At 46.3% G+C, this 18,769-nt stretch overlaps 1 protein-coding gene across 1 annotated transcript in view; it reads left to right on the plus strand.

Moving 5' to 3' along the window:
- Positions 1 to 18,769, plus strand: part of exoc4 (exocyst complex component 4) — a 509,047-nt gene that overhangs the window by 461,688 nt on the left and 28,590 nt on the right. Inside the window, exon 14 of the mRNA XM_078553055.1 lies at positions 13,202 to 13,343. Coding sequence (XP_078409181.1) covers positions 13,202 to 13,343 — 142 coding nt within the window. The remainder of the gene's footprint in view (positions 1 to 13,201; positions 13,344 to 18,769) is intronic.

The following is an 18,769-nucleotide window of genomic DNA, read 5'->3' on the forward strand; positions in this document are numbered from 1 at the left end:
CCAAACATGGACATAAGAGCTGAACTCGAGAGGTGAGGTGAGAGTGACTACCGTCAACATCAAGGCAGCATTTGATCAAGTGTGGCATCAAGGAGCCCGAGCAAAACTGGAGTCAGTGGAAATCAGGAGGAAAACTATCTGCTGGTTGGAGTCATACCTACCACAAAGGAAGATGGCTGCGGTTGTTGGAAGTCAGTCATCTCAGTCCCGTGACATTGCTGCAGGAGTTCATCAGGGTAGTGCTTAGGCCCAACCAGCTGATACATCAATGACCTTCCTTCCGTCATAAGGTCAGAACTGGGATTGTTCGCTGACGTTTGCACAATTCGCAAGTCCTCAGATACTGTGGCAATCTGTGTCCATATGCAGCAAGACTGGGACAATATTCAGGCTTGGGTCAATATGTGGCATGAATGTTACTTGCCACTCAAGTGCCTGGCAATGACCATCTCCAACAAAAGAAATTTAACCATTTCCCTTGACATTCAATGGCATTACCATCGTTAAATCCCCCTCTACCAACATCCTGGGGGTTACCATTGACCAGAAACTGAACTAGACCAGCCATGTAAATACAGTGGCTGCAAGAGCAAACCTGAGGCTGGGAATTCTGTGGCGAGTAACTCACCCCCTGACTTTCCAAAGCCTGTCCACCATCTACAAGGCACAAGTCAGGAGTGTGATGGAATACTCTCCGCTTGCCTGGATGAGTGCAGCTCCCACAACATTCAAAAAGCTCGACACCATCCAGAACAAAGCAGCCCGCTTGATTGCCATCCCATCCACCACCATAAACATTCAATCCCTCCAGAATCGACATACAGCGGCAGCAGTTTGTACCATCTACAAGATGCACTGCAGCAAATCACCAAGGCTCCTTCGATAGCACCTTCCAAACTCTCAACCTTTACCATCCAGAAGGACAAGGGCACCAAATGTATGAGAACACCACCATCTGCAAGTTTCCCTCCAAGTCACACACCATCCTGACTTGGAACTATATCACCATTCCTTCGCTGTCACTGGGTCAAAAACTTAACTCCCTCCCTAACAGCATTGTGGGTGTTCCTACACCACATGGACTGCAGCAGTTCAAAAAGGCAGCTCACCACCCTCACCTTCTCAAGGGCAATTCAGTATGGGCAATAAATTCTGGCCTAGCCAGCGACGCCCACGCCCCATGAACAAATAAAAAAAACTGAAGGGAACAGAACACCTGACTGACCCCTCAATGAGAGTAGGGGGAAAAAAACTTGAGAAACTGCAGCAAATGAAGGTAAAATTTTGTAACATTCCCCGGCCTAATAGATTGAATTCACACGGCCAAACAGGCGGAGGTGATTTTTTTCTCTCCTGTTTTCTGTTCATAATTTTTTTTCCATCCTGTTTTTTTTTCTCCCTCGCTTTCCTGAGCAGTCTGATTGATGCCACCGGATAGGTCCATAACACTTTGTTGCACTTTCCAAAGGCCTTTTGCTATCGGTGAGCTTGCGTTTTGCCAGGCTCTTGACAGGATCCTGTGTGCATCCAGCAGGGGTCACAGGATGTTGACAGGAGCTAGAATCCACTGAAGCCACAAGTACTGGAATTGCAGGGTTAAAGTGATTTTAACGCTTTGGTAGTTTTGTGATCTGACTTTGATGCAGTAACAAATTATCCACACCAAGGAGCTGCGGGCATCTTTCAGATGTAGTGTAGGATTCTACATAGAACATCGATTGTCCGACTTTTTGAACATGAATTTTATAGTTGGCCTTCAATTAATCCTCTCTGAGAAGAGTTTAGTAATCCTGTGTATCTGAGTGTTGCAAAGTAGAATATACAGCGTGCGCTACTTCATCTGCTTTATCCCCACCTCAAGAAAGCCCCAAAGGATTTTTTTAAATGCTATTTTATTGCAGTTTTTCTGAAAGGCATAAATCTCATTTTGATTTCATTGTTCATAAATGGGATAAATGTATGCACACTGCTTTTCCAGAAATAGGAAGTGTAGTTATATACCCGACTGTCTTGCAGCTATAAACACTCATAACAGATGCACATTGTAACCTCACTGGTGATGGGAAGTTATATGTGAACATCACTGCCTCCTGTGGCAATAGGGTAAGGGTTAATGAACTAGATGCAGGCATCCCCTTGTGGCTTATGAATAATTGAACTGTGGCTTGTGATACACAGGCACATAGACCAGGAAAGCGCAACTGTGTTCAGCTAGCCAATTACACTGCAACTATAGGAGGGTCATTGGAGTTTGCTTTGGAGGGCAAAAATGTTGGCTTGACCTTCCACTCCCAGGACTGGATTTAACACTCCACCACTAGCAGGTTTGAAGGCATGGGGCATGTTAACTCCAGCAGGTTGCCTACCCACCTGCCCCTGCCTCCACCACAATTATACCAGTGCTGAGTGTGGCATCGGGAGGCCTGCCTGCCAGTGGGTCAATTGAAGCCCATAGTGGACAATTAATGCTGTCATTTAATCGGTGGCGGGAGAAACCCAGGCCAGACAGCCGGCCCAGCAGGTTTCCCTGATGAATAGGTGGTGGTCCCTTCTTAACTGGCCCGCTGGGCCCATTAGAAGGCAGTGCTCCCAAGCTGTAACCCCCAGGTTGCCCTTCCCTCATGGCCTTTCAAACCCCCGGCTCCCCAACCCCCTCGCTGACCCCCAAAGTTCTGAACCATCGCAGCTCACCATCGCATTGCCCAATTGCAGTCACGGCAGTGGTCACAGCTCCCGCTGGCGCTACCAGTACATCGAGAGCTGCCAGCCTCTGATTGGTCGGCAACTCTTTGAGGTGGAACTTACTGTCCCTAAGGGCGGAAGTCCCATCTCTAGCCTATTGGCCATTGAATGATTGCGGGGACAGCTAGTTCTTCCCCTGAGCGGGCTCCTCCCCCACCAACCTTTTAGCCAGGGGAGTGAGGAACACAACGCCCCATATAATTCAGCCCTTAATCATAATTTCAGGACTCCTACAAAACGCATGTGGGCAAGCATCAGCAGGAGGAAGAGGGGAATCAGAGAGCATTAGAAATCAGCCCAACCCAGCCTCAGCCAAAATCCACATAAACATGCACTTTCCAGCAAATGTCACTGGATAAAGGTGAGGAAGGGAAACTATGGCTGGTTTCTTTTCTTCCCCTCTAACCTAAGGCAATAGGTCTAGTTGTGTTATTGTGCTCATTTGAGATCTGCGAAATAAGCACAGATTGGCGCTTTAATCTAGGAGCTTCTGATGTGTATGATTACATTGAAATCTGACATGTAACACAAAAAAAATGATTCAAACATTGCAGTGGGGAAGCAAAAGATGTGATCGTACAGATGCTGAGCTCTCTGGTAAAGCCTATGTGATTAGGATTTGTTTGATAATTGGATTGAATTTATGTGTTGTTACAACAGCGAGTACCATTCTTTTACATTGTTTAAATGTGACAATTCATTAAATGGTAACAGTAAGCAAACCTTCAGTAACATTAATTCACGAAAACAACATCCTAGCTGTGTTTAGCTAACACTTTATCATAGATGACAGTCACTCTGCTGTTCATTATGATTGTTTACTGAGCTGATGGGAGGCGCAGGGCTGTCTTCTTATCTCCAGCCGTTTGAAATTGCTTTTCATTTTATTGAAATCTCCAGAGTTCACACAGGTTTTCAAAAACAAATTGCAGAAGGAAACATTTTCCTCTCAGAATTCTGTGTAGTCACAGTAAAATAGCAAATATTCAATTGCCTTTATAACACGGGTATTTGTATCATCATCACCTTAGCATGTGTTGGATCACAACTTGAACGGTCATGTTTTTGTGTTGGCAGTCTGGAAATTTTGAGGGCAAACTAGACACCAAGGCCTCAATATTAACCTTCAACAACAAGAGGGCAAGGACCTCCTCCCCCTCTCATCTCCACCCCGATCCCAGGCTCCCCCCACCCCACCCGTGAGATTGCTTCTCTCTCTCCCCAGCCCCAAACCCCAATCTCCAGCCTTGTTCCCTCATGATTGCTAAGGACTGAGTGATTTCAAGGGTCCCGGGCTTCAGCCTCCTGCCACTCATTTTTCTGTCTGTTCTGACAGCCAGCCAGCCCTGCTCGCTCCGTATTTTTATAAATCATTTCCCTTAAGCAATGAGTTTCAGCAGAGGAGAAAAATTAGAATGAGCTCCTACAGTTAAATTCAACAGGACTTCCATGACCAAGGCCTCGCTGTTTTTTTTTCCCCCACAGTCACCTGCATCCTCCCCTTAAATTCAAAATAAAAATCTACATTTTCCTCACTCGCTTTGTTGTCTGCTGATGTGGAGCCGCAAGTTAGCTATTGAAGTTACTAAGGGTGCTGCAGAATTTTCATCAACAGCAAAGCAAGTCTCAAAATTCAGAGCTCTGAATTCGAGCCACAGTCGCACACTAGGTGGACCATGACTGAAGAATTGCATTGGTCCCAGATTTGAATTGACTGAACCATGAAATCCAAATGATTCCATTATTTGCTTTAATCATAGCTCGGGATACGACTCCCCATAGCCTGTTGACCTCAATATCGAGTTGTGATTCAGAAACATCCCATTAAATTGTATCTCCACAGAGAAACTAAGTGTGCATGTCAATTTTGTAAGTTAATACTGCCCTAAAGAGAAAGAAAGCCTTGTGTTTATGTATCACCTCAACACGTGGAAAGGTCTTTTTCAGAAGCAGTTCACGCACAGTGAGTCATGGCTATCATTATGTAAAACAGTACAGGAGCCATTTCCTCTTTCCTACTCCGTTTTTTATAAATCATTTTCCTTAAGCCATGAGTTTCAGGCTCCCCTGACCTTCCTGCTCGTGCGGTGACTGGTTGAATCATTCAGGCCAGTAAAAAGGCCCCATATCACATTCTTCAGGTGCGCCGGGTTAACATCAGCCACAGTCAGAAAAGTAGAGTAGTATAAAATCACCCTCTGTATCTCTGGGTTAAGGAAGGGGGAGAACTGACCTGGACTTTGGCTTCTGACTACAATCCAGAGACTGCTGATGGAAAGTGCATGTACAGACTTGTGATGAGCACAGGGTCAAGCTTGGTTCTAGTACCCTAAATCCATTGAATATCCTAATGGCACATTCTGTCTTGGCTCGCATACAAGGAATGGCTATTTGTGCGAAGCACCCCAGAAAGGAATTGCTGCCTTTAGGGGAAGCAAGGACCCGGATGAGGGATTTCAATTGTCTAGAGAAGCTGGGATTGTTCTCCTTAGAGCAAAGAAGGTTGAGGAAAGACTTTGTAGAGGTAATTGAGGGATTTTGATAAAATAAATTAGGAGAAACCTTTCACTCATGGGAGGCTCAATAACCAGAGCACACAGGTTTAAGATAATTAGCCAAAGAACAAGGGGAGAGATTGAGAATCTATCTTTATGCAACAACAATAACCTATATCTATATAGTGTACTAAACGTAATAAAACATCCCAGGGCACTTCACAGGAGCGTTATAAAACTAAGTTTGACACTAAGCCATATAATGAGATATTAGGTCAGATGACTAAAAGCTTGGTCAAAGAGGTAAGTTTTAAGGAGTGTCTTAAAGGAGGAAAACCGAGATATAGAAGTGTGTAGGTGTAGGGAGGGAATTCCAGAACTTGGGTCTTAGCAACTAAAGACACAGCCACTAATGGTGGAACAATTATAATTGGGGATGCACAAGAGGCCAGAATTAGAGGAGCACAGATGTCTTGGAGGTTTGTGGGGCTGAAGGAGATTACAGAGATAGGGAGGAGTAAGGCCATGGAGGGATTTGAAAACAGGGATGAGGGGTGGAATAATACGGGGTGGGGGTGATGCAGATGGTACAGCCTTACCCCCCCCCCCCTCGAAAACCACGTCGGTCTGGAGCTGACATGATCCACGCCGACCCGCCCCACAGCAATAAAGCACTGTGGGGCTCATTAACGAGGGCCAAGTGGAAATTCCGCTACAAAGTCCTGCCCTGTGGACCTGCCAGCCAATCAGATCGGTCGGCAGCTCCCTCAGTCCCAGCAGCGCCAGAATGGCAGCTGTCAGGACTGCAGGTGAGGAGTGGAACCCAAAGCCTAGGATCCCCCGAGCAGGTAAGTCCGGGATCTTGGCCTGGGAGGGTTAGGGGAAGTTATGGAGAGGGGAAGGGGGTGGGTTTAAGGGAGGGAGCAGGTAGCAAGGAAGGAGGGCGGTTCAATCTAAGGGAAGCCACCCCTGCAATCAACAAAGGGTAGCCCCTAAAGAGCAATGCACTCCCCCGACCACCACCAACCCTTTAACCATTTCAGTTTAAAAATCGGGCTTCCCGCTCCTGCCCTGCTGCCCATGCCAAACGTATTATGGTGTGGGCAGCGTATTGTCAGGGTCAATAGGCTTGATAACAAACCTAATTGACCCTTATTTGTTGATTTAAAATGGCGGGTAGGATGCCGGTATCAGCACCCGCTTGCCCCATATGGGTGAGCTCAGGTGGGCGGGAAGGTGGTGGGATGGGCCACCCACCCCATTTTACATGGCCCCCCCAACTTTGTGGGAAGCAGGCCTGCTGGGGGCACGTGAAATTCAGCCCTAGAAGTCAGAATGTTAGTGACCTGCAGCCAATGTCGGTCAGCAAGCACAGGTCCGAGAGAGGAGTGAACTTGCTACAATTTAAAACACGGGCAGCAGAGTTTTGGATGACCACATGTTTACTGGGGAAGGAATGTGGTGCCCCAGCCAAGAGTGCATTGGAATAGTTGAGGCCAGAGGTAACAAAGGCACAAGTGAGTATTTCAACAGCAGAGGTGAAGGTGGACGATGTTACTGAGTTCGAAAATAAACAGTCTTACTGATCGCATGAATATGAGGTCAGAAGCTCATCGGGATTAAATGTGATACCAAAGATGGCGGAGGCAGATTCAATAGTAACTTTCAAAAGGGAATTTGATAGATACTTGAAAGAAAATATTTCTTGGACTATGCAGAAAGAGCAGGGTGTGGGACAAATAGGACAGCTCTCTCAAAGAGCTGGCACGGGCATTATGGGTCAAATGACCTCCTCCTGCACCATATCTTTCTATGATTCTCTGATGAGAACGGACGAGAAGGAAAAGAACCAGTAATATTGTAGTGAAATGTTTTGTTTGAAGATACTGGGCAGAATTTAATGCCCCCATCTCCCCCCTCACCCACCCTCCACCCCCCAGCCCTCGAAGCAAGTTTGGAGGTGGAGGGGTGGGCATTTGATCGAGCAGGAAGGTGGGGTTGGGTACCATGCTGCCTCCAGCCTATTAAGTCTAGGACAGGAAGTCTCATGGACGGACAGACGCTACTTGAGGCCCTAAAGTGAGCAATTAATTCCCGCTTAAGGACCTCATCCTGCCGCCAGTGGTATTAAACCAGCAGTGGGTGGGAGAACTGGGGAGGGGCGCCTTGTTCAAAGACATTTGGTGGCCGATCGAGAGACCTGGCACGGGAAAGCCTCCTGAAAACCACCTCTGTGCCCTTTCTTCTGCCCTACCCCCCAGTCCAAGCTGGCAGCTTAGACCCCTGCACAGCCCCCAGCTGGCAAACCCTTCCCCCCCGACCCCATCCCACCCTCACTCACCTGTGGCCTGGATCCCTTAGCGATCCTTGGCCATTCTCTGGGTGCTTTACCGGCAGCTGCCATCGCTTCTGGTGGTGCTGCTGGCAATGGAGAGCTGCCAGCTTCTGTTTGGCTGCCAGCTCTCATGCGGCAGGATTTTTACCCCACGGTCCTAAATCCTCGGGAAGGCCCGAAGCTAGTCAATTTAATGCCAACGGGCACTTAATTCCATTGAGCCTTCTCTAAGGCAAGATCCCCGTCTCCAAGATTAAATTCCACCTAGTGAATCAAACAACATAAGGGACAGAATGAATATGCATAGTTAATTTATGTAATCACTGGCCCACCCCTTGTTAATCTACCTCTGCAGATAATCCAGTTCCTTTTATGTTGTCATACCTGATTAATTCTCTAAGATAATTTACCAGGGTGATATCTTCAGCACTTGGCGTTTAAACAGCAATGTCGCACGCCAATAAAGGAAACAGACACTGGAACCCCTGTGATTCCTCATCAGGTAAATGCATTGTTGTGTGCACTAAGTCACAGCTGGTCTCAGAAGGCAAAATTATAGTCAGGATGTCTGCTCCAGTTAAGTATCCAGTGGCTACACGTTGTGTATGAGGGGAGACGGTGAGGTAGTGAGACCAGGAGTACTGTGGGGTTTGACTGTGCCTTTGCGCTGCCCCCCTCCCCTACCCCCACCAATGGTTGATTAACCTGTTGACTTATGGCCCGAATGTGAAGAATATAAACAACATCAAAAGTCTAGTGGAGGCTACAAAGCTTCCCCCCCGCCCCCAACACAAATTAGCTGCTTCAGGTAGAGAAAATTAAATAGAGAAATTTGAAGGGCGAAGGGAGTAAAAATTCTTGTCAGGAAAACACAGAAGGGATGCTGAGGCTGATTCAAATTAATTTTAGCTGTTTAATATTTGACCAGCTGTCCTAATGCCAATGCTTATGAATTCAAAGTGTAGAATTTAAGAACTAGTGTTCCCAGATGAACTGCATGTGCCAGGAGCACCTTTCAGGATGTCAGAGCATAATAAGTGGGCTCCATGCAATTGGCCTTCCAATAAAATGCCTAAAATCCCTGCCTGAATTCCTAAGATGTGCCCTTGTTGCTCGTAGCACCGAATCGGAACATTTACCCCAAATGTGTTCTCGCAATTTATCAAAAAAAAAACTCCTCTCAACTTGCAACTCTGCTTTAAGGGTTCAGAAAGGTTACTTACTCATAGACCCCATGCTTGTCCATGGCCTTTCAAAAAGCATTTTGAAAGCATGCTGCTTTACAGTGATATTGAATGTGGTGAGCTGGAACCATGCTCAAGGGGGACGCTGCACAGTGAGCGACTCCCAACTATTGTCGAAGAAAATCAGTTGCTTGACCTTCAGAAGTTTGACAGTTTGTCATTGGGCAGTTTCTCATAGAACTCAGTCAGTGCAGTGACCGGCCCTGAATCTTTTTTTTGCCACGGCTGCCGCTGCTGCTAAAAAAAAAATTGATTTTCTTTGAAATCCCATTAAATCATCCATGTGTACGTTTAATATGAGTTTTGTGTCAGCAGGAGCATTAAGGACAGAGGACAGGAAGCCTTTCAGAGTGTCATTGCTTAAATGAGTTTCTGGAGAAGAAAAGGTCCTGTTTTTTTTTCTTTTTGATATCATGAGCTTTAATTCCGAACCACATTGATTTACCAGAAACAGTCTTCCAGGAGGTACAACCTTCCAGCTGGTAAAGTCACCTGGGTTGTTGGCTCCTGCCTCAGCCATTTCTGAAACGAGAAATGACAGAAATGAAAGTTTTAGGGGTCGAGGCTACAGACCAGTGGAGGCAGCGCTGACCCATGATTGGGGTGAGGCCCTGGCTGGGCTGAGGTGCAGCCGGGCTGGGCTACAGTTCTGCAGATGCCCTCCATAACCCACCCTCCCCTCAAGATTTCTGTTGTTCTTGTGAGCGCAGACAGAAAATGTCGATAACAGAGGTGACTGAAGCCCAACTCTGTCCTCAGCTGACCTCCACACGTGGGGTAGCTTCCAGCCTGGATCACTAGAAAGCTAGGTGATTTTTCCCTTTCCCCTCCCCTTCCTTTTAATCTCAGGGACACTGAGAGAAATTGTACTGCCAATGCTGCTGCTCTGACGAGTCAGATAAATCGTTGTTCCAACAGAAAGGGCAGCTTTCCAATATACCACAGTGAGGCCTTAATCCATAGCCCCTGCTAGGCTGGATGCCAATGGATTTACCAAATGAGCCAGCAGGGCAACTTCCTGACCATTTAGTTATCCAATAATCTGAACCACGGAGAAGTTGGACACAATTACCTACTAATTTCTGCCATGCCAGTACATAAGGGACACTTTACTATGTTAAAGGTGCTTTGTAATTGCAAGTTATTATTTATTCTGCAGCAAGGGAAAGAAAACAAGAGGCCTTGGTGGCATTTTAAGAACATAAGAAATAGGAGCAGGAATAGACCATATGGCCCCTCAAGTCTGCTGTGCCATTCAGTACGATCATGACTGAGCCTCAACTCCACTTTTAAAGATGGTGTTTAGGGTTAGCAGCAGAGCAGAATTAGCTGCACTCACTTTTTGTCAGCTGTGGCTCAGTGGGTAGTACCCTTGCCTTGGAGCCTGAAGGTTGTGGATTTAAGGCCCACTCCAGAGACTTAAGTACACAATCTAGGACGGCACTCTAGTCCAGCACTGAGGGAGTGTTGTATTGTTGGAGATGGCACCTTTTGGATGAGACGCTAAACGGAGGCTCCATCCGAGGGACTAAATGGGCTGTATCTAAAAAAGAATGGAGAATTCTCCCAGCGTCCTGTCCCTCAATCAACAGCATAAAAACAGATCATCAGGTCATTTATCTCATTTGTGGGACCTTTACTGTGCACAAATTGCCTGGGTAATTTCTCTACACTGACTGCAGTTTGAAAGTTTTCTGGCTGTGAAGTGGCTTGGGACATCCTGAGATTGAAAGCTGCTATTTGCTGACCTCGTACAGGAGACAGTCAGAAGTCTACAAATAGCCTCATTGTCCCTCACCTGTAATGGGAAAAAGCAGCCAGAGTTTTCATCCCAGATCATAATCCACTGACACTAGCTGGAAAGTTCAGCTGTGTGTCTTGTCTGTCAATGCTCAATGTCTAAACTCACACCTGAAGGAAAGATACTATCCTAATAGATACTTGCAGAGCATGGGTTAATCCTTTCATGAGAAACAGGGAGAAAATTGTGAAAAAGATGGAATGGAGCGTTTTGTTAAATCAACGGAAGCACTACCTCTTAGCTCCTCTATTGGTACATTTTCTACAAGCTTCTATCATGTAAACCTAAACTTTTCTCCACCCCCATTAAAAGGTCATTTGAAAACACAGATGACAACCTTCATGAAGGGGACTCAATACGTCCATTCTTTTCTCCAATCGTGCTTTATTACATTTGACAGAGTTGATTTGACAGAAATTCCCACCCAATACCACAGTGCTTGTGGTACAGAATGTTTACAATCTTGAGCAGGGACACAAGACTGACTGAACACACAGAATGTCAGAACACCCCAAACATGGAGCACATTCCTGCACCCCCTAGTGGGCATTTATAGAACAGATTAAATAGGTAAACAAAAACAAACTAGAAATGTGAAATAAGAACAGAAATTTGCAGCAGGACAATGGGCTTCATTGATAAGAAAGGATGGGTAAGATTACGGATGCAACCTCATTGTCAAAACTATTACAGAGCATCACAAGCAGAGATGGAACCCAGAAAAAAAGCAACAGCACACAACATAGAGCAGTTGGGCCGATTGGTCTGTTTCTGTGCTGTAAATTCTATGTCAAAAAATATAGATAAAAAACAATTCAACATCTAGCGAATATAGGGTGGATAGTTTTTTTTTAAAATATTAAGTGTCTCAGTCCTCAAAGAGTTCGTCCTGTTACTGGTTGTAGGATGGATGAAATGCGATCTTTTGAACCCTTCACACACAGTGTCGTTTAAGGTTACTTGCCATTTTTTAATTCAGGTACTTTATAAGTATTCCCATCTGCGCTATTCATCAGTTCTGCAACATCTTCCCATCTGTAATATTTTATTGTAACAGTATTCTGTATCCTTTACAGTGTCATCAGTTCACTCCATGCTGATCTTGCCAACAGCGTCTTGTTGTAAACCAACTAAATTGAGCTGTTCTCTATAGCAATTTAAATAGATTGAAAGTGTCTAATCTGCATTTTGTACAAAACAAAATTCCCTTGGGTAACATAAAATCTGATATATATACTGCAATAATATTTAAGTTACATCATTATTTACAGTTGTGTTTTTTTTTCTTTCCATTTTAAAGAAGCCTTGTATTTGGAACTGTTCAGTGGGTTTGTATCCCGTGATAATGAACGATACAGACCAATAAGACCAGGATAGCATTTCATTTGTATTCATTTCACTAATCCAAATCAGATCAGTTGTAGAGCCTTTGAAATGGGGGGGGGTGGGATCTCGCCAGGGCAACGTGAAGGAGTGTGTCCCACAAACTAGCCCACTATCTGCTTCCCCATCCCCATTCTTCCCCATTTGCCCCATCCCATCCTCTCATCAAAAGTTCCTGCTTCCCCTTTATATCCTCACTGCCATCCCCTCCCAACTCTTATCCAAAGACTTCTGTCATCGCTGTACCCCCTGCCTCCTAGGATTGCTGCCCTCTTTGCTGGTTTTCTCCCACTGAACAGGAAAACCAGTGAAGAGGGACCAGTAGACTCATGGAGAGAAACAAAATAGCAAATAAAAATATTTACTTAAAGTGATGGAATGAATCATTTGTTCATTATATTGGAATTGCCAACCATCCTTAATGTAAGAGGAAGTTTTCCCAACAGTCCCTCATAAACAATTTGTGTCACTTATTAAATTTAAAGAAAAACATTTTGGAGAACAGTATAATGATTCTATTGGAGGAGTTAGCTTGGAAGGGGCCTTTGCACCTAACAATGGGAGATGAATGTTGAATTTCCTTGTACAGCTAGAGCAAGAGCACCACTAGTTAATGACCATTAACAGGTATGGTAGCACAATGATTATGTCACTGGACTGGTAATGCAGATGTCTGGATTAATAATGCAGAGACACAAGTTCAAATCTCATCACAGCAGCTGGGAAATTTAAGTTCAATTAATTAAAATTAAGGAAAACATCTGGAATGAAAAGCTAGTGGTAGCAACAGTGACAATGGAACTAGTGGATTGCTGTTAAAACCTTTAGGGAAGGAATTCTGCCATCCTTACCTGATTTGACCTATATGTGACTCCAGACCCACAGCAATATGGTTGACTTTCAATTGCCCTCTGAAATCACCTAGCAAATCACTCAATTATATTCAAGACAGTGGCTCATCACCACCTTCTTGAGGGCAGTTAGAGATGGGCAATAAATGCTCATCGAAGCGGCAATGCCATTATTCCCTGAATGAATCAGAAAACTTTTATTGACGGAATTCAAACCTCACATTTCCCATCTGCGGCAATTAATTTTTTTTTTTTTAGCAAATTCTAAGATCCCTGCTTATTGCGGTCAGTCTGGTTTGACTTTGTTCTGAGTGTGCTGATTATTTCTGTGGTGTGTTCTTGTTTCACAGCACTCTCTCCAGGGCAAGAAGTTCATGTAAACATGGATATTCCTCCAGTGTCTGAGCAAATAATGGAAACTCTCAATGATCTTGCAAGGTCGTTTCAAGAAATGGCTGACCGGTGCCTGCTGGTGCTTCACTTGGAAGTCAGGTACACTATCTCGACTTAAAAGAACATAAGTGTATACAAAAAGCCCATTAAGTCCAGCAAGCCTGTCCTTTTATTCTTGCACTATAACCTGCAGTTTCTTCTCTGTTCAAACAAATTGCCTCTTGGGCCCATTTTGCCCACATATTAATTGTCACTGCACCTCAAAAGTAATTCCTTCTGTGAAGCACTTGAATACACTTCAATATGCTAAGACACTATATAAATGCAAATATTATCTTTATTTATGCTGTATGCTTTAGTCATGCTTCTTGGTAATTTATGTCACAAGTCCAATATTCTTTGAATGAAGAGGTTCTGCCTGATTTCATTTCTTAAGCCTAACATTCCTCATTGTGTTTGCTGTCATTTGAATCATGATCATTTTTAGTGCAGTGCTCTTTTTCGCTGTCAGTGTCCTCTCCACCAGGGTCTTTTATAGTCCAGATAGGTGCATTTGTGTGTAGATGTGGACATCTTAAACCAGCAGAAATAAAATACTACTGTCAAATAGCATCAAAAATAGTGAGAAGTAAACTTCAGATCAGGTACCAAAAGGAGCAATTAATCTCTGGAATAATCTGTCAGATACTTGAGACTTTTGGGGTGTTGAAAGCATTGGTCCCAGGATGGGAGAATTAGAATACTGAAGGGACAAACTTTGGGAGGGCCAAAATGACCTTTTTCTCAACTTTGATTTTTATTATCCTTTTGAACTAGCTGTTCGGATGAAAGTGATTTTGGGATAGTTTTGTGACAGAGAGGTTGTGTGAAATAGAATATGTGGAAAAATTAAGAGAAACAGGAATTAAATTAGAGAATTTGGAGAAAAACTGAGACCTGAAAGCAAAACCCTCATGAGATCAATAGTAAGAATAACACCAACTGCTTTAGCTGTTCAGCTAAAACCCAGGGGTAATGCCCTGACATATCATATCATATGGCTATTTTGTGGGAGATAATTGAAAAGAGGCAGACTTTATTGTGGATCCACTGTTGACATGACTGACATATAGTTTATTATAACAAATAATTAATCAATAGGGCTGTGGGGTACCTTTGTCCTATTTATTTATATTGTGAAGGAAGCGAATTTTTATTCCTTTTAAGTAAAATAAAAATACCAGTGATACAGCTACTTTAATTGTGAAGATAAAGCCGAGTTTAAGAACCTACCAAACCTGTCTAATGGTGAACTCTATGGCACGGATTTTCACTCCCGAGGTGGGTAGTCAAGAAATTTCCCGACTCAGCAGACCCGCCTTGGTAGAAAGTTCCCATCAGATCTAACTTTCGTTCCGGGGCGGCGTGGGTGGGGTAGAGTCAGGCCCACCACCCCAGGCGCATTCAGACTCAAAACGTTAACTGTGCTCCTCTCCACAGATGCTGCCAGACCTGCTGAGTTTTTCCAGGTATTTTTGTTTTTGTTTTGGATTTCCATCATCCGCAGTTTTTTGCTTTTATCTATTCTCAGAGACTTCGTCCCAGTTGTTTCATTAAACTTTAGGCCCTCTAGTCCTCAGCCCTCAAATCTCATCAGTCCCCCAGCCCACTCCCCATGCTGCCCCCATGCCAACTTAATGCCAACCAACGGAGGTGCCTGACTGGACAGAGGGAGCCGCATCCTCAAGAAGAGGGAGCGGCTGGGGCTCCCGCGCACGCTGCTGAAGAGCGACAGCAAGCCGTCCCAGAGACCCAGAGTCTATAGACGGCGTTTGTCATTCCTGCAGATGACTGAGAATCACTGTTGCCAAAGACTGTGCGGATCCAGGGAACTAGTCGGTCACATCTGCCACCTGCTGCAGGATTTGGCGCCATGGAGACATGGAAGGCATCCACTGCCAATGGCCATGAAAGTGACTGCGATGCTAAATTTTTACGCCAGCAGCTCCTTTCAGGGCTCCACGAGCGACTTCTGTGGGATCTCTCAAGCCTCCACCCACAAATGCATCCATGAGGTCATGGACGCCATTTTCGCGAAGGCACACAATTTTGTGCATTTTGGCCAGGATCAGGAAAGCCAGGAAGGAAAAGAGTGGGGACTTGCCCAGATCTCAGGCTTCCCACAGGTGCAGGGTGCCATCGACTGCACTCACGTGGCGCTCAGACCTCTGTGGCAACAGGCGGTCAACTACGTAAACCACAAGGGCTTCCACTCACTGAATGTTCAGCTGGCCTGCGACCACCACAAACACATCCTACAGGCCCGTGCATGGTTCCCAGACAGTGTCCACGACTCCTATAGTCTCAGACAGTCACAGATCCCTGACGTCTTTCAGGATCCTCAGAGACTGCAGGGATGGCTTACAGGGGACAAGGGCTATCGACAGAGGACGTGGCTGGTGACGTCTGTGCAGCGGCCTCAGACTGCAGCAGAGAGAAGGTACAATGAGGCTCGTGCTGCAACTGGCAACTTGGTGGAGCAAACTTTAGGGATGCTGAAGGTGAGGTCCTGGTGCCTGGACCAGTCTGATGGTGCCCTGCAATACAGTCCACAGAGGGTGTCAAGCATCCTTCACAACCTGGCACTGCAACGGGTAGAGGAGCTGACTGAGGAGGAATTGGAGGAGCTGTACGTCTCCTTCGATGAGGGTGAAGACGTCCTCAAAGGTGAGGATGACAGGGATGAGGCCATCGCGCTGGCCAGAGGAGGCAGGCGTGCTCGGGAGGCCCTCATAGCTGCTAGATTTGTGGAGGATGATGACGACATGCAGTGAGGAGACACCATAGATCCTCACATTGCATCTGTGACTAGGTTCTTTGTGGCAACGAGCAGTCAACTATGTAATCTGTCACTAGGTTGATCCCAGGTATGGAGGGATTTTCTTATGCGCGGAGGTTGAGTAGGTTGGGCCTGTACTCCTTGGAGTTTAGAATAATGAGATGCGACCTTATTGAAACATACAACATTCTTAGCATCTACCCTGTCAAACCCTCTGAGAGGTTGTTTCCCCTTATGGGAGAGCCTAGGATCAGAGGGTATAATCTCAGAGTAAGGGGTCGCCCATTTAAGACAGAGATGAAGAGGAATTTCTTCTCTCAGAAGGTTGTTAATCTGTGGAATTCTTTACCACAGAGGGCTGCAGAGGCTGGGTCATTAAGTATATGCAAGGCTGAGATAGACAGATTTTTAATCTGCAAGTGAATCAAGGGTTATGGGGAAAAGGCAGGGAAGTGGAATTGAGGATTATCAGATCAACCGTGATCTCATTGAATGGTGGAGCAGACTCAATGGGCTGAGTGGCCTACTTCTGCTCCTGCATCTTATGGTCTATGGTGAACATTTGACTCCTGTTTGGTTGATGGCAGTGCACATACCCCCTGTGAAAAGGCTCCTGTCATGGAGACGCAGCGGATTCCCATAGTCCCTACATTACAGGAGGATGATAACGACATGCAGTGGGGACACTCCATAGATCCTTGAATAACTTATGTGAATGTCTGACTCCTGTCTGGCTGATGGCCGATTGCTTGTACTCTGTGAACAGGGCCATATCATGGAGATGCAGCGGGGAAACTTTAACTTCCCCTGATCCTAAGGCATCCTCCGTCAGCTGAACCCTTCAGGACCACACTGACCGGACACAGATGCTGATGAGATGGTGGTGCTGAGAGCATACAGAGAGAATGACGGAACTCTGTGCCACCGGCCCAGGACATTCTGGCATCAGTGATCTACTCCATCGAGGCGCTGGTATTACTGATGTGTCCAGCAACTGTGAAAGTGCACCATCTGTGTGCTGGGAAGGTTGCACAAAGCACAGGGAAGAGGCCCTGGACTGAGACACCTGTCTTTATCCTGGGCAGGGACCGAGATTTCACATCTGCATGACACGAACACTGCTCATCAGAGCAAGGAGCCATAGGCAAGGAGACATTCTTGGGAGTTTATTTACAATAGTGAATATTATATACAAGTGATTAACACCCATGCCCAGGCTATGCAACTGCATCTTCTTAACCTTCCACACCCTGCCGCTATGTCTTGGTGCTCCCGTGACATGCACAGTGGAGGTGGAGGCAGCGTGCTGACTGCCACGCCCTGTCTTGACGGGCGTCCTCTGGAGGGCTGAGACCTGGAGGGCCCCGACCTGAATACAGGTTCCTGCTGTGTGGCAGTGACACCCTCCTCGGCCTGTGTAGCTCGAGCTGCTGGTGTCACAGGAAGAGGGGATTTGGATGGGCCAGATACTCCCGGAGTCACTTTGGTGAATGGCCCTGGGATGTGCAGCTGCTGACCCCCCTCCCTATGGGTGCCTGAGGACCCCTGGCTAACTCCTTGAGGAGAAGGGGAAGCTGGAGTGAGATCAAGTTGCCCCGCATCCCTCTCACATTGACACTGTTGGAAGCCAACTACGGCGTCAGCGATGGGAGTTCAGCCCGTGCAGCAGTGTAGGACAGATGTCCTGAACCAAGGTTTCCATGGCAGTCGTTATCCTGCCAGTGTTGACCTCAGTGCATTGGCATGATGCCACGATCACCTCGGACTGAAGGCAGATGGACTTCTCCAACATGCCTTGCAATCTGAGGAGTCCAGCTGTCATCCCTTCCTGCTGTTCCCGTGATTGTCACTGCAGCTTCAACAAGTGATTGAGGACCGACTCCAGAATCTCATCATGTGACTTGAACTCAGCAGATCCCTTGCCTCCAGCAGTCCTCCAAGTGCCGGCAACCTTGGGTGTCTTTGCCTCCGTCTGCTGTGGAACAGATGTGTGCTGTGCTCACCAGATAGTGAACCCGAGCTTGCTGTACACATAGGTCCCACCGAGGTGTGTGTTGCTGTATTTGTGGAGGTGTGGGTGAGCGCTGTGATGGGTCTTCAAGGGTGCTGTCCTCACGATCCTCATCCGAGGTGCTGTCGGCACTGGAGGTCAGGGCCAAGGTTGCCTGAGGGCGATGTGCCTATGAGAGAAAGTGGAGATTATTACTGCATGTCCGCCGCAATACACAGGTTAGTGGACTCACAGTTGAGTTGCCAGAGGGATGATCTGGCGCATAATCCTCACTTGGATGCTTAGCGCTGACCTCGCCATCGCTGCAGGATTGGTCCACATCCTCTCGGGCCAGCTCTAACGGGCGGTCTTCGAAAGGCACTCCATCCCCAGTATGGGACCTCTCCCTTTTATTGTGCGCGATCTTGTCCTGCATAAAGACAAATGGAGGGAGACAAATGAGCAAGGCACATGCCCAGCCAAATGAAGAGGATGCCAGGTGTGCATGTATGTGTTCTGAGTGGACCTATGGACAGGATGAGGCTGCGATCTCCAGAGGAGATGGGGCCAGACAGAGATGTGAGGACATGTGTGAGTGGTGATGTCCCTTGAGCTGGCAGTGAGATGCCAGTGAATGTGTGATGGGCTGGTGAGTGGGTGAGTTTAGAGTGATGAGACCGTTCATCCTCTTTCTGCACTGGATGACCGATTTCTTGT

The sequence above is a fragment of the Cetorhinus maximus genome, chromosome 12 (assembly GCF_964194155.1).
Source record: "Cetorhinus maximus chromosome 12, sCetMax3.hap1.1, whole genome shotgun sequence".
Taxonomy (NCBI): Eukaryota; Metazoa; Chordata; class Chondrichthyes; order Lamniformes; family Cetorhinidae; genus Cetorhinus; species Cetorhinus maximus.